Source organism: Amblyraja radiata, chromosome 5 (assembly GCF_010909765.2).
Source record: "Amblyraja radiata isolate CabotCenter1 chromosome 5, sAmbRad1.1.pri, whole genome shotgun sequence".
Taxonomy (NCBI): Eukaryota; Metazoa; Chordata; class Chondrichthyes; order Rajiformes; family Rajidae; genus Amblyraja; species Amblyraja radiata.
Genome location: NC_045960.1, coordinates 48754975 through 48771584, shown reverse-complemented (window position 1 = coordinate 48771584; position 16610 = coordinate 48754975). Strand labels below are relative to the sequence as shown.

Here is a 16610-nt window from a genome sequence, read left to right as displayed (position 1 = left end):
CATTGCCCTGCAACCAACGAAGAATCATTACCTTTTGTCTTTCCTCCACAGACTTTGGTTGAACTGTTGAGAAAGGAATTTTAGCACTTTAGGTTTGATTTTTGTTTTTGATCAATTTCGATGTGCAGCATTTGCAGCATTTTCTCTTTGCTATTTTTCCAATCAGCCTACAGCAGAAAGTAGAGAAGTGCCTGGAAGACGGAGTTCGGCTGCCCATGCTGGACGTGAAGCAGCTCCAGATTGAGAATGACTATCTCAGGGAAAAGTGTGAACATGCCAGCAAGGTTAGTTTTGATATTCTACCCACTCAATGCCAATCTTGACGGAAACGTTGTTTCTCTGACCTACAGACAAACCATTTGGTCACCTTGCCCAGTTATTTTGGGGCACAATCCAAGTTCTGTGAAACATTGAGGAAAAATAGCCCAATTCAAAAGGTTCCCACATTATTTATTATCCCTCTAAAATATTCTACCTGTAAGTATTTTAATTCATATAATATTTAGCCTTTGCAGAGTGAGTTCCAGGTTTCCTCATGCTTCACTCCAAAACATATTTCCTGATGTTTAATTTGGGAGAACCAAGTTGTAATTTTCAGATTATACTCCCTGTTCTCACCTTCATATATTTCTGTGTTAGGGAAAGACAATGTGTCCTTTGTTCTGGCCTTCTGTGTTATCACTTGGTGAATATTCTTCTTCATGCCATCTCTCCTGCATCTATTTCACATCTGTTTTACTCTCTTGGCTCCTTCTGTGTTGGGAATCTGTCTGGCCTTGATATTCCTGGGGAATGGAGTAGTGTGTGTGTGTGTGTGTGTGTGTTGGTGGGGGGGGGGGGGGGGGCAGAGGGCAGAATGATCCTGATGCAGATAGAAATTTTAGCTCCAAATACACCAGATGCTCAGAGTTGATTTATGAGGGTGTCAGGAAAGATTTGGCAAGAATCGATAAGAAGGGTTGCAGATACATGCCATTGCAGCAAATTAGACACTGGGAGATCTTGGCGTGTCAGGTAGTTAGTTGGTACAAGACAGGAATAGTCTTGAATAGACAGAAAGATCCAATAGAGGGTCAATTTACAGAAAGGGTTTTACCAAGGAACAGTTCATATAGACTTTTACCAAATGACTATAAGCAGTGCCCTCAGCCTTAGTACCTGCAGTGAACCAAATTGGCTGAAGAATAACCTTTGTAATGGTGAAGATATAATAAGGAATCCCTGATATCATCTATACTTCATTTCTGCTGAGCATAGTTGTGATTGTTTCAGGCCTTGTCTTTGGCACTCGCATAGAGGACTAGACAGCAGTGAGAATGATGGATGATGTTCCGTGAATCTTTTCCACCTGCCGATGATTCACCATTATATAAAACTATATGTGGCATAGGTGTGGGATCATTTCCCTCTATCTATAGCATGCAGTATTATTTTGTTGCTTAGCACATGTATAATTCTGTGCTGAACTGTAATCAGGGTGATAACTCATGTTTAGGTAAACCATTCCTGGTCTTTTGCCCATCTATACCCATTCAACAATGGTGATCCCCCAGCATGTGAGTAACAATAGTGAGATATCTTGGGCTGTGATGTTGTTGATTATGGTGGTATACATTTCTGATAATGCACAGCATCTCATGGAAGCCCAGTGTTAAGCTACCAGTTCCTTTTGATTTGATCCCATTTAACCAGATTGTAACCTCAACAATACAATGGAGGGTATCTTCAGTGTGAAGATGGGACTTTGTTTCCATTAGCACTGGGCAATGGTCAGTCCTATTAATGCTGTAATTGACAGATGATTTTGTAAGAAATAGATTGGCAATTATTGAGACCGACTGGGTTCACTGACAGCCAAGTCTATCAGATCACTGAGTGAGGGTGCTAAGGTGCCATTGAAGTTTCAAGTGTCAAACACAGGCCATATGCTGAAGCCATGGCAGCCTCTTTCTATGGTATTCAACATGGAGGAACACAGATTCACCAGTTGAGGGAGGATGTTAGGTGGTGATCAGGAGGAGGTTTGAGCCTGTGATGGGGGTTAGCAGTATCTGCAAGATCTGACTATGGGAATATCAGTGCTTGCCTGGACAACAGGATACTTCTCCCAATCTAGGCACCACTTTCTTGACATTTGTAAGGAAGATGTAATTGGGAGTAACTTACCTCTGCAGATGCCACTCCATTTAATGCAATTGAAGTGGCTTGCCGTGAATCATTTCTCAGAAACTTGTGCTAATTTTTCTACATGTTCCTCCTTGAAGTCTCCATCAACAAAAAAATATTTTCTTTCCATGTACCGTCTCAATTGCTCCCAACATCTTGAAACTCAACACCCTCAAATTTCTCATTTCCAATTTGTCCAATGCTTGCTTCAGTAATTTATCTTCACAATTTATACCTGCAGTCTTGTGCTCATTCTGGTGCATGCACCCCACTCTCCTTGAGGCTGATATATTCTTCCAAATGCCCAGTGATCAGAAACTTCTCAGAACTGCAGAGGGCAGTCTTACCATGGGTTTTTATATATATATATATATATATATATATATAGCTAAATTTATAGTCCTTTCAATTTAAAGACCGCTACTCTTTTTGAACTTGGGGAAGTACACTGTTGTATTCTTTTAATATCCAAAATGAATTAATTGGCATGTGTGTATATTGAAATCCAATAACCATTGCCTGGTTTATTTGTATTTATATGCTATGATTACATGTCAATCTCTCTGTCATCAGTAAATCCAGATGTGATTTGCTGCACCATCATCTAAACCATTTATAAATGGAATGAAATAGTTGAGGCTCTATAGATTTTAGTAGGATCTCAATATGACATCCTAACATTTAGAGCATGCACTATCTGGCCCTTGCCACATAGTCAGGAAATTTGCATTCTATTTCAAGAGCTTTAACTAACAGCCTCCCAAGGTGGATTTTATCAAATACATTAATTGTGATCTACCCTTCACAAATCCACTTGGCTCTTCATGAGGAGGTGAAAATTGAGTTACTCTATTTATAGATTCCAATAATTTCTTGAAAATAGATGTTTGGAAAATTGCAGTCAAGGAACCAGTGTAATTTTCACCGACTTGTTTTAACATTCTGGATGTGGAGAAGATATTGTCTATGGGCTTTAGCACTTTTATTTTAAACATCACTATTTTGGTTGTGTTAGTCCTCACCCCTCTTCAGCTGCTTGGTTTTCAAAATCCTCAGAAATGTGCTCCACAGCCCGTAAAATCTTTAAATGACAGGCCACCATGAACAGAGTTAACTGCCTCTGTTAAACATGAAGTGAGAGCTTTAATAATGGATTAGGTGGTACCCGGACGTGGCACCGACGGACGAGAAGCCGATGCAAAGAAGTCGAAGCCAAAGAACCGAATGAAAATGAGGCCGAAACGCCAATAAACCGAAAGAGTACGAAGACAAAATGCCTACTATCTGAAAGGATGGGACGCCTAAATTCAAACTAACCGAAAGGGCAGGACGCCTAAAAGCCAATGAACCGAAAAGCTGCGTCGCCTAAAAGCAAACTTACCGAATGGCCGCTCTGTCGAAACGCCACCTACCCGAAAGGCGTCATTGCCTACAAGCCAAAGGACCAACTGCCACTCAACAGAAAATAACGGACATGACGTTGCCGGGGGGGGGGGCGGGACTTGTCAGCGATTTGTCCAGACCCCCGCGTCCATCACATCACACCGCTTTCTACTTGGTGCTTGGGGTCAGATTGCCCAGTCACCTATGGCTTGTGTGGGAAAAGGACCCCCACGCTTCCGTCTCCCCCTTTTCTCTCCCCCTTCTCTCTCCTCCTCTCTCTCTCTCCTCCCCTCTCTCCCTCCCTTCTCTCTCTCTCCCCCTCCTCGACCCTCCTCTCTCTTCCCCTCCTCTCTCCCCCCCCCCACTTCTCTCTCTCCTCCGTCTCCACTGGCGGGAGTGTACCACAGTTACTGACCGCGATGCACCGCCATCGGACCCCAACCCCCACACCAGGGTGATTTCCCCCCCCCCCCCCCCGTCGGGTGGATGTAATCATCTGCTAAAGCAAAGGCCGTTAGGACAGGGAAATAATGGCAGTTAATTAACCATGTTCCGAATGTAAGAACGATTTATACATGTAACATTTTTGTTTTTAAATTAATGTAGCTCTGTTTTGATTTTTAATGGCAAGTTAAAATCCCGTGGGAAGGGTTTGCGGCCGCTGCTTTCACAGTGCATTGTTGGTAGGTGCTATATTTTCACACGGACCGCTGCCAGTTTTTGGTTAATTAACTGGTGGCATTATTTCCCTGTCCTAACGGCCTTTGCTTTAGCTGGTGATTACATCCATCCCATCCCTCCCCTTTCAATTTGAGCGCACTTGTTTGAAGTCGGAGGGGGGGGGGGTATCACCCTGGTGTGGGGGTTGGGGTCCGATGGCGGTGCATCGCGGTCAGTGACTGTGGGATGCTCCCGCCAGTGGAGACGGAGGAGAGAGAAGGGGGAGAGAAAGAGGGAAGGGGAGAGAGAGTGGGGGAGAGAGGAGGGGAAGAGAGAGGGGGAGAGAGAGAAGGGGGAGGCGGGAGCACCTATTTCCCCCCACAAGCCATAGGTGACTGGGCAAACTGAACCCAAGCACCAAGTTGAAAGCGGCCGAAGGTGTGCATCCCTCGGGACAGCCCCCACTCTCCCACGGCCACCCTCCGTGGGCTGCGGGTCGGCTGGAGCGGAGGTTTGGGACAATGTTCATCCCTTCACAGTGATGTGATGGACGTGGGGGGTCTGGACCAATCGCTGACAAGTCCGTTATTGGACTTTTCTGTTGAGCGGCAGTCGGTCCTTTGGCCTGTAGGTAGGTGGCGTTTCGACGCCACCTACTTTTGCTTTTAGGCGACGCAGCTTTTCGGTTCGTTGGCTTTTCGGTGTCCCGCCCTTTCAGTTAGTTCGCATTTAGGCGTCCCATCCTTTCGGTTAGTCGGCGTTTCGTCTTCGGACTCTTTCGATTTATTGCCGTTTCGGCTTCGTTTCCATTCGGTTCTTTGGCTTCGACTTCTTTGCTTCGGCTTCTCATCCGTCGGCGCCACGTCCGCGCACGGGTTTTTTTTGTCAGCCTGGAGTCAGTGCACTGTTACAAAACTTATGTATTGGATCTATTTCCTTTGTCTGCAGGTGATTGACAATCACGAACAACAACTAGAAAAGTATAACCTAGAAAAACAGGTAATTATACAAGTTTTTATACTCTGTTGGAGTTATCAGTAACTAACAAAAAGGACAAGAGTGGCTGGAAACTATGATTACCTCTAAACACCATTTACACCAGGTGTGACTGCAGATAAACTCTGGTCCCGATGGCCAATGTCTGGTTGATCCCTTTTACCCTGTGAGGGATGGATATCTCCTGTACTAAGGACAGTTTTGCACAGGTGATGCCAAAACAAATTCAATGCCTTTCAATGTGAGCACTTACAGGTGATTAGGACAGAAATAAACATGGAACACCCAGAACATTTTTGATTTATGGGATGTGTAGCTGGTATCGATTAGGTTCAGCAATCAAGTTGGTGATTAAAATATTCAGCATGGCTCAGAAAATATTTGCACCACGTGAAAAATCCGAGGCCACTGCATGTCATTATCAATATGCTTAAAAATGCCTGTGGAAGAATTTCAGTTTGTGCTGTAGTGTTATTGTGACAGATGTTCCCTAAGTGCTGTGATATATTTTGAAGGCTCTTGAGGAAAGGTTGACAGAAGAAAAGTTTGCCTCCCAGATGTTTAGGAAGGAGCTTGGAGAGACACAAAGAAATTTGCAGCTGTTGAAGGACCTCATGGAAGATGTGAGTGAATCTATTGCCTTATCTATGTGTTTTTTATGGAATGTAATTTCTAAACTTGGTCAATTACAAATGCAATTATAGTCAGAACAAAGAAAGTTATTTATGTTTTAAGATAAAGCTGATTCTTGAACCAAAGAGATGTGCAGTTCTTAATTTCCATGGGATGGGTCCATCTTGAGAAATACCAAGTGTTTAGCTGCATGGTTTTTGTCAGAACTGTTTTACTGAAGCAAACATCAAATCTAGAAAATACATTTTTGATTATTTTTTCTGTTTAAGTTTTTAAAATGGACTTCCAGGGAAGCAAACTCCTTGAAGTTACAGATTGTGATGATGTTCTCCACATTATTCAATGCTTTGTAATGGTAAGATAGACCAAAACAAGAATAGTTTAGTTTAACACACAAAGTGCTGAAGAAGGGGGGCTCTCAACCTAAAACTGAAGAAGGGTCTCGACCCGAAACGTCACCCATTCCTTCTCTCCAGAGATGCTGCCTGTCCCCCTGAGTTACTCCAGCATTGTCTTTTTCTTAAACCAGCATCTGCAATTCCTTGTTTCTATAGTTTAGTTTTAAACTTGATTTGCCAACAGTAAGTACATTAACAGCACACAGTTCTACAATATGAGGATCATAGCTTGACACTGCTGATATAAACCCAATTCTTCCAAGTGCCCCTGTACCAGTTCTATTCCCTTAATTTCTCTCAATCTTTTCAAATAGGGATGAATCATTTTCCTTTCAAATCTTCATCTTTTCAGTCAGTCCATTGCAGTTTACAACAACTGGCTGTGTAAAAACAAAGATCTAATCTATTGTAACTGAGTTAAATGTATGTACTCGGGCTATTAATCTTCTTGCCATTGGGAGCAGTTTGTTATTCATTTGATGAATTTTCATATTATCTCATACACTTAACAAACCTTAATCCCTGATCAAACATGATATTGTCACACATTCAAAAGAATGTTGCAATGTAAAGGATAGGAGGATGGACAATGTATCTGCAAGTAGTGTCGAGTGACAGATGTGCTGGAATAGGCTTAGGAAGAAAGTCTCAGGTAATTGGAAAAACAAAAGACAGTGCGAGGGTAGCTCTGGAGGACATGGATAGGTCGGGAACCTTCTTCAGACTGATGGGGGGGGGGGGTGGGGGGAGAGAAGTAGGGGCATGACCAAGCCTGGCAATTGATAAGTCCATTCAGCTGAGGTGAAGTTTTAATAGGTAGATGGTTGGACAAAGGCCAGAGATGAAGAATGACAAAAACGTATGATAAGGATAGAACAAATGTGAATTGTGAAGCCAGAGGACGGAACATGGGTGGAAGCGATAGGAAATTGATCATGTACATCAGAATACAAGAGAATAAAGTATAGAACTTCACCTTTCCTGATAAGGGGAAGTCATTAAACAGCCCGAGTACTATACCCAGAAGATAGACACAAAATGATGGAGTAACTCAGACTGAAGAAGGGCTCCAACCTGAAATGTCACCCATTCGTTCTCTCCAGAGATGCTGCCTGTCCCGCTGAGTTACTCCAGCATTTTGTGTCTATCTTCAGTATAAACCAGCATCTGCAGTTCCCTCCTATACATTCTATACCCAGGAGCGTGGACCTCCATTCCTCTACTCCAGGCATCATCCTTCACCCTTCTGAGCTGAAGAATGGTTAATGAGATGGGTTGCATTTCTCTGCTGTGCACACAAAAATCTGGAAAACACCCTTAGCCAGATGCAGGCACAACAACCACCGAGCCAGACTTGTTCGGCCGAGGAGCCAGATTCACTTTGCACCTGGCCTCAGCTTTACCTTGCACACAGCTTGTCCAACCCACTGAAATTAATTTAAGTACAGAGAATTCATGGGCGGCACGGTGGCACAGTGGTAGAGAGGTGTTGCCTTACAGCGCCGGAGACCCGGGTTCGATCCCGACTACGAGTTTGTGCGTTCTCCCGTGACCTGCGTGGGGTTTCTCCTAGATCTTCGGTTTCCTCCCAGGAAACACAAAGACGTACATGTTTGTAGGTAAATTGGCTTAGTTTATGTAAAAAATGTCCCTAGTGTGTCTAGGATAGTTTTTATATGTGAGGATTGCTGGTCGGCGCGGACCCGGTGGGCCGAAGGGCCTGTTTCCGCGCTGTATCTCTAAACTAAAGTAAACTACGGAGAATCACTTAAGTGTTTACAATTAATTTATATAACTTAAAGAAAATTTGCTTAATTATCTCAGTAAATTAATTGAATTTACTTTAAAGTATTTTCTAAAGTTCCTGAACAACAATTACAAAGCACTGATTAGGTCCAGTGAAATCCAGCCCAATGTTATGGCTACTTTAATGGGACGCTGACAAGTGCAGGCTATGCCATCTACAGGCAAGGCAATGCCTTCCAACTCTTAATATGCTCAGACACATGCACAGCTGAAATATGATCATTTCTGAGACCACATTTAGGTATCCATTCTATAAAACAGAACAGCTCAGGGGGAGGCCCTTCACCCCACAATATGGTGCCAAGGGAAATTAATTGAAACTGCTTGCACACGATCCATATCGTTCAAATCTCTGTATATCCATGTGCCTATCTATATAACCATATAACAATTACAGCATGGAAACAGGCCATCTCGACCCTTCTAGTCCGTGCCGAACACGTATTCTCCCCTAGTCCCATATACCTGCGCTCAGACCATAACCCTCCATTCCTTTCCCATCCATATAACTATCCAATTTATTTTTAAATGATAAAAACGAACCTGCCTCCACCACCTTCACTGGAAGCTCATTCCACACAGCCACCACTCTCTGAGTAAAGAAGTTCCCCCTCATGTTACCACTAAACATCTGTCCCTTAATTCTCAAGTCATGTCCCCTTGTTTGAAACTTCCCTACTCTCAGTGGGAAAAGCTTATCCACATCAACTCTGTCTATCCCTCTCATCATTTTAAAGACCTCTATCAAGTCCCCCCTTAACCTTCTGCGCTCCAAAGAATAAAGCTCTAACTTGTTCAACCTTTCTCTGTAACTTAGTTGCTGAAACCCAGGCAACATTCTAGTAAATCTCCTCTGTACTCTCTCTATTTTGTTGACATCCTTCCTATAATTAGGCGACCAAAATTGTACACCATACTCCAGAATTGGCCTCACCAATGCCTTGTACAATTTTAACATTACATCCCAACTTCTATACTCAATGCTCTGATTTATAAAGGCCAGCACACCAAAAGCTTTCTTTACCACCCTATCTACATGAGATTCCACTTTCAGGGAACTGTGCACAGTTATTCCCAGATCCCTCTGTTCACCTGCATTCTTCAATTCCCTACCATTTACCATGTACGTCCTATTTTGATTTGTCCTGCCAAGATGTAGCACCTCACACTTATCAGCATTAAACTCCATCTGCCATCTTTCAGCCCACTCTTCCAACTGGCATAAATCTCTCTGTAGACTTTGAAAATCTACTTCATTATCCACAACCCCACCTATCTTAGTATCATCTGCATACTTACTAATCCAATTTACCACACCATCATCCAGATCATTGATGTACATGACAAACAACAGTGGACCCAACACAGATCCCTGTGGCACCCGCTTAGTCACTGGCCTCCAACCTGACAAACAACCATCCACCATTACTCTCTGGCATCTCCCTTTCAGCCACTGTTGAATCCATCTTGCTACTCCACCATTAATACCCAACAATTGAACCTTCTTAACCAACCTTCCGTGAGGAACCTTGTCAAAGGCCTTACTGAAGTCCATATATACAACATCCACTGCTTTACCCTCATCAATTTCCCGAGTAACCTCTTCAAAAAATTCAAGAAGATTAGTCAAACATGACCTTCCAGGCACAAATCCATGTTGACTGTTCCTAATCAGACCCTGTTTATCCAGATGCTTATACATATTATCTCTAAGTATCCTTTCCATTAATTTGCCCACCACTTACGTCAAACTAACAGGTCTATAATTGCTAGGTTTACTCTTAGACCCCTTTTTAAACAATGGAACAACATGCGCAGTACGCCAATCCTCCGGCACTATTCCCATTTCTAATGCCATTTGAAATATTTCTGTCATAGCCCCTGCTATTTCTACACTAACTTCCCTCAATGTCCTAGGGAATATCCTGTCTGGACCCGGAGACATATCCACTTTTATATTTTATATCTAAATGCCTCTTTAATGCCACTAACGCAACTGCCTCCATTACCATCTCTGGCACCATGTTCCAAGCACCCACTACCCTCTGAGTAAATGATTTACACCCCTCAGTCCGAAGAAGGGTCTCGACCCGAAATGTCACCCATTTCTTCTCTCCAGAGATGCTGCCTGTCCTGCTGAGTTACTCCAGCATTTTGTGTCTACCTTTGGTGTAAACTAGCATCTGTAGTTCCTTCCTACACATGTCTTTTAAACGTAGACATTTTCACTCCGGAAAAATAAGGTTCTAACTGTCTACCCTATCTATGCCTCTCCTAACGTTATATTCTTCAATCAGGTATCCCCTCAATCTGCGGCACTCCAGAGAAAATAATTTAAGTCCGTCTCAAATGCAATGGGCTGAAATTTAAATTCCTTAAAAAGAAAGATAAACCACACAATGCAGATATAAATTTAATGCACAAATATTTCTAAATTACAAGAGATGGGTCTTAAAAGATGAGACCATTAATATCAGGACTTCACAGACACAATGATATTTATTCTGAAAGATAATTACTATGAATATATTCCTGATATGGTTCAGCTGTAAATAGATAATAGCGTCTTTATTGTGAAAGAAGATGCTGAAAAATTACTCATTGTGAACATGCGGCTCTTTTATAAGCCGATCATCTCAACTATTGGAAACATAAATTTATCTATTCTGCCGTTTCCTTTTTGGGGTAATGCTACAAACAACATTTAATCGAGACGGCATAGAACTGTGAATGAGATTCACAACTCATTCAAACAGGAACAAAGGGGCTGGGGATTGTCTTATCACTCATAATGTACTTTACATTGATGTTCACCAAGTAGAAGGACATGGAGGATAGTAAGATCGGTCTAGGGTATGCAAATAAGCGAGGGCATGTTGAGATTAAAGGGCCTGTCCCACTTGCGTGCGTTTGGCGTGACCAAACGGAAGTGGCGTTCACGCGAAGTTCGCGCGTGACATCATTTGCGTCATGCTTACCAATCAACTGGGCAGGAGGCAGGCCGGCTGAATTCAGGCGTCGCATGGCGTCATCATCACGCAACGCCATGCGCTAGGTGTACGCTGTCAAGATGCTGCGTACGCTGTCAAGATGCTGCGTACGCCGTCAAGACGCTGCGTTCGACCGCAATGCGCCTGCGTGCCGACAGGCCGTTGGTGCTCAAATATTTCGGCCAACGCAAGAATTTCGGAGCCCTGCGCGATGTCGGGACCAGCTCCGCACAACTTCTAAGTGGGACCGGCCCCGCTAGGCCATACGGTGCCTGTACGCCCCAAGCGACCACGAGGTTGCGTAATTTGCGAGCCAAGGTCGCATAAGTGGGACAGGCCCTTAAGGAGTTGGTGTGGGTCAATTGAATAACTTCTAAGGTGGATACGACGCAGGTCTTGATATGATCTACCCCAGGTTATTCAGAAAGGCAAGAGAATGCTGGGCCTTGATGAAGATCTTTGTGTGTTCTCCAGACACAGGCGATGTTCCAGGGTACCTGAGAATAGTAAATGTTGTTGCTTTGTTGAAGAAGGGCTAGAAGAATGACCCAGAAACTTATAGACCAGTGAGCCTTACATCAGTGGTAGGGAAGCTATTGGAGATTATTTTTAGGGATAGGATTTACTTGCATCATGACCAGCCATGGCTGAGCTCTAGTAATGTACACCATGACAGAGGTTACTGCAGTTCAGAGATTAGGCTGATATTTCAATGCAGTACATGCTGCTTGGATGGAAACTACACCTTTTTGAATGAAACACAAAAACAAGTCTTGGCTTGTCTGCCCTGATGGGTGTGGAATGCTTCCTTCTATGCACCTCTGGTTATTAATATTAAAAGTGAACTAAAATATTTACTGTGGTGTCATTTATATGATTTGCAAATTAAATCTTTTTTCTTGCCTTTAAAGTTTTCTACAAGGAACCAAAGAGTAGCAGAAGCAAACTCTATTTTGGAAGAACGATCACCGGAAACTGAGAGGCCCAGGCACCCCTCAGTTGAAGAGACAACAGCCATCCAAAACCTGCTGAAGGAAATGTCCATTTGTCTACATGATCTGCGCGCACTGTGTAATATTCTCACAGAGCGAGCACAGGGCAAGGAGCCAAACCTCTCACTGTTACTTGGGATACAATGCAAGTATTCTTTAAACATATTATTCTCTTTCTATGGCTTTGCAGATAGGGAGAGTTTAGTTTAGAGGTACTGCATGGAAACAGGCCCTTTGGCCTACCGAGTCCTAGCGATCCCCACACATAATCACTACCCTAACACACACCAGGGACATTTATACCAAGCCAATTAACCTCAAACCTGTAAGTGTAGGAGGAAACCAAAGATTCAGAGAAAACCCACACAGGTCACGGGGAGAAAGTACAAACGCCGTACAGACAAGCACCCATAGTCAGGATTGAACCAGGGTCTCTGGCGTTTTAAGGCAGTAACTCTATGGCTATGCCACCGTGCCGAGCAGAAGATAATTGGAGGGGAATTTGTTTGCGTAATTGATGCAGTATATTTTTGGATAATAATGTTTAATTATTGACCACTATGCATGCCCATTTGAAAGAAAGCACAAAACCTCAGGGATTTGCAATAGGTAATTCCTTGTTTTGTTTTCATCACAACTGAATATATTTACGTAGTCTTCTACCTCAGCAACATTTTCTTGCATATCCCTTTATCCTATGAATACCCCCCAAAAAATCTAGCAATCTGTGCCTTGGATGTACTTGGTGACTCAGTAAATACAACTCTCTTGAGTGATCAAGTCCTCAAAAATCTGATCTCAGACAATGCTCAAAGTAATGCATGTTGAAAGGATGATGTGGAAGAAACATTAGGGGGACGTAGGTGGGCTATGGGAAATGGAATACAAGAGACTAAAATGTGAGGTTATCCACTTTGATGGGAAAAAATATTAAAAGACATTTTGACATATATGGATAGGAGGGGTTGAGAGGGCTATTGTCCAAATTCATGCAAATGAGACTAGTCCAGTATGCCAACTTGATCAACATGGACAAGGTGGGCTGAAGGGTCTGTTCTTGTGCTGTATAACTGGTTTAGTTTAGTTTTTTGTCACGTGTATCAAGGAACAGTGACAATTTTATTTGTTGTGTGCTATCCAGTCAGCAGAAAGACTATACCTGTACATGATTACAATACACAGTAAATGGCATGATTGTAATCATGTATTATCTTTCCGCTGACTGGGTAGCACCCAACAAAAGCTTTCCACTGTACCTCGGTACACGTGGCAATAAACTAAACTGAACTAAAATCAAGCCATCCACAGTGTACAGATACAGGATGAAGGGAAGGTACACAAAATTGCTGGAGGAACTCAGCGGGTGCAGCAGCATCTATGGAGCAAAGGAAATAGGCGACGTTTCGGGCCGAAACCCTTCTTCAGACTGGAGTACAGGATGAAGGGAATGGGAATAATGTTTAGTGCAAGATAAAGTCCACTGAAGTCCGAGTCTCCAATGAGGTAGATGATAACTCAGGGATGCTCTCTAGTTGATGGTAGGATATTTCATTAGCCTGATAACAGCTGGGAAGAAACTGTCCCAGAATCTGGAGGTATGCATCATCACACTTCTGTGCCTCTCGCCTGATGGGAGAGGAAGGTGTCGGGGGTGAGACTCATCCTTGATTATGCTGGTGGTCTAGCTGAAGCAGCATTGAAGTGCGAGAGATAGATTGCCAGAAATGAGTATCAGTGACTACCTTTTGCCCCAATGATATAGACCCTTAGGCCACACCTGGAATTATGTGCACTTATCCACTCCCCCTACCCAGGAATGCCTATAGTGGCGAGAGAGTGAATTGAAGGATCATCAGAGTGTTTCCTGGAATGGCAGATGATCAAGGTAAACCTAGAAACTATAAGACAGTCAATTTAACCTCAGTGGTGCAAACAATTTAATCAATATTGATGCAGAACTGGATTTATAATCTGACAGAAAATGGTTGAATCAAGGCAAGCAAACATGGATTGTTTAGAGAAAATGCTAAAAACCCACTTTTATGAGGAAATGGAGTGAATGAAATGTAAATGGATTTCCAGAAGGATTTTGATAAAAGTGTCGTGTAACAACTTTATCAACAGTGGTGAAACGCCTAATATTAGAGGCAGATTGACAGCATGGATATTAAATTGGCCTGTCACAGACAACAAACAGCCTTGGTGAATGGTGGTAGAGTAAGATGGAGGAAGTTGGATAATGGTAATCCTTAGGAATAGGTGTGGAGACCTTTTACTTAAAATCTACTTCAGTGACTTAGGTGGGTGCAAGCCACAATTTCTAAATATGTGGATGAAGCAAAATGTGATAGTTTTGGATTGTGTTGATACATTACAGCATGATATAAATAGATTGGTGTATTGGACAGGCGCAATAAATTAATATGGAGAAATGTGAGATGCAGCATTTTGACAGGAAAAATGAGAGGCATTGTGGAATAAAAAGTACAAGGGCAGTATGTGTGCACAATTCATTGAAAGTAAATTCAAGGCAGATATCAATAATTAATTGAATGTTTAGGGAATTCAAGGAAAAGTGGGCATGTAGCAGGAAAGTGATGCTCAAGTAAAAGATCATCATATAGGGCACTGGTACTAATGCACCACTCTCATTCATGTTATCTCTATATATAGCCAATCAAACACTCACTTTAAACATTTAAAATGCCTCGCTTGTTTGTTTTTGTTTTTAAATAACCCTACAATTATGGTATAATCACATTTCCCACCCTGTTTATCAGTTACTTCCTATATCCTTTTATACCACGAGGAACACAACTGAAAATAATTCAACAAGAGTAGTCAACTAGAATTCAATATTAACACAAAAAAAATTGCCATACCTTTCACTCTAGAAATTAATCACATTGTGTTTTTCCCCCCTATGAACCAGTTTTGTGGAATATATGATATTTTCTGCACAACTAAGACATCTGTTTACTATGGATTTTGTACCCTTCCTATCTATCTGAACAAAATGCACCAACTTACACTTACCCGTAATGAAATTGATTTGCCAGTTACATGACCATTCTAAATTAGAAGCAGCAATAAAAAAAATCTTGTCTACTAAGTAAAAACGTTGACAGAGTGGATACAGAGATAATGCTTTCACTTGCAGTGATAGGCAGAAGTAGAGACTATTGTAAAATATTTATTAAGGAATACAATAGGGAAGTCAGAGGAATCTTCTTTATGCAAAGGGTGCGTGAGAACATTGAACTTGGTATAACAGTGGATGCTTGCAGCAAAGAATGTAGATGCATTTAAGGCAAGGATAGACAAACAAGAGGGAGAATTGAACTAAGAGATTGATCCAAAGAAAGAATGAATGAGTCTTCAGTGCAACAAACATTAGCATGGATTAGTTGGATTAAATGTATCTGCTAAACAGTGTTTTCTAGATCAAAGCGGAAATTCCATTTTCTTTCTTTACCCATAGCTCCATTGCCAACATACTGAGTCTATATTTTTTAGAGATCAATCTAACTAGCAAAAGGAGTTTCAGATTATATCTACTAATATATGCATAATGACTGTCAGTTGGTCCTGACTAGCTGAGTTTTAATTGTACATGCCAGTGTTAATCAAAAAACATACTGGGTAATACAAATTTGTCCTTTCTTAAAATAAGTTTCAGGTCTTCTATAAACCTTGTGTATCCCAAACACAATAGGAGAAGTTGAAACAACAGAGCATTGTCATGAAAAGTATCAATAAAAAAATTACATAGATGTCAATTTGAAAATTGGTGCAAATCCATCTTAATAGTTTTTACAAATAAAATATTAAAATCTATTCAATTTGGTCACATTTCAGCAAATGAATAGGAGTATATAATGGGTGACAACACCTCTTGCACTGAACACAAAGAACAACATAGTGACAAGTTTGTATAGTAACTAATGTTTCCTATGCTTTTTCTTTTTTAAACAGCTTTGCAATGTTCAGGCGATGAAGTTGAGAATTACCACAGTGATGAATTTCTTTCAAAGAAGCTAACTGATGTCTATCAATTAAGGAAAGATATTGATGAATTAAGGACCATAATATCTGACCGATATGCTCAGGATATGGGTGACAACTGTATTACTCAGTGACAATGTGATTATCTTACAGCACTTTGCTACAGGTCATAAGCACTTCCATTAAAGAGCCATGAAGCAACATTGCAGCTACTTTTCTGAAAGAATGAGCCGAGAAGGCAGCTTTGTTGAAAGTTGTGCTGACATAGATATGAAAATTTACTCTCAGTTTTTAACCCCACACCCTAATTTAAAACTATTGAAGGTAAAAAAAAAACAAATGTAAATTAAAGCTACGTTATTTGATTAAGAAAATACTGTATTTGAACCTAGTGCTACAACTAAATATGTTTACGCTAGTTGTTAACATTGTAAGAATTGATGAGTTTTTCTCAAGACTCAAGTTTAAACTTAAGGGCATAAATGCCAAGCAGGCACAGAACACAACTGATCAGGAAGCTGTGATTTAACCTCCATTTGTACTGATTTAACAATTTGAAATTTAAAGCTTTACAATTTATT

The 16610-nt window shown here is 41.6% G+C and overlaps 1 protein-coding gene across 4 annotated transcripts in view; it reads left to right on the top strand.

The window, feature by feature from the left end:
* The window catches only part of cep85l (centrosomal protein 85 like), a 246642-nt gene extending 230277 nt beyond the window's left edge, over positions 1–16365 (top strand). For all 4 annotated transcript variants that reach the window (XM_033021173.1, XM_033021175.1, XM_033021171.1 and 1 more), the window contains 5 exons: positions 167–284; positions 5158–5208; positions 5721–5828; positions 11944–12169; positions 16000–16365. In XM_033021173.1, coding sequence (XP_032877064.1) covers positions 167–284; positions 5158–5208; positions 5721–5828; positions 11944–12169; positions 16000–16163 — 667 coding nt within the window. In that variant the 3' untranslated portion in view covers positions 16164–16365. The remainder of the gene's footprint in view (positions 1–166; positions 285–5157; positions 5209–5720; positions 5829–11943; positions 12170–15999) is intronic.
* Positions 16366–16610: the final 245 nt, after the last annotated feature.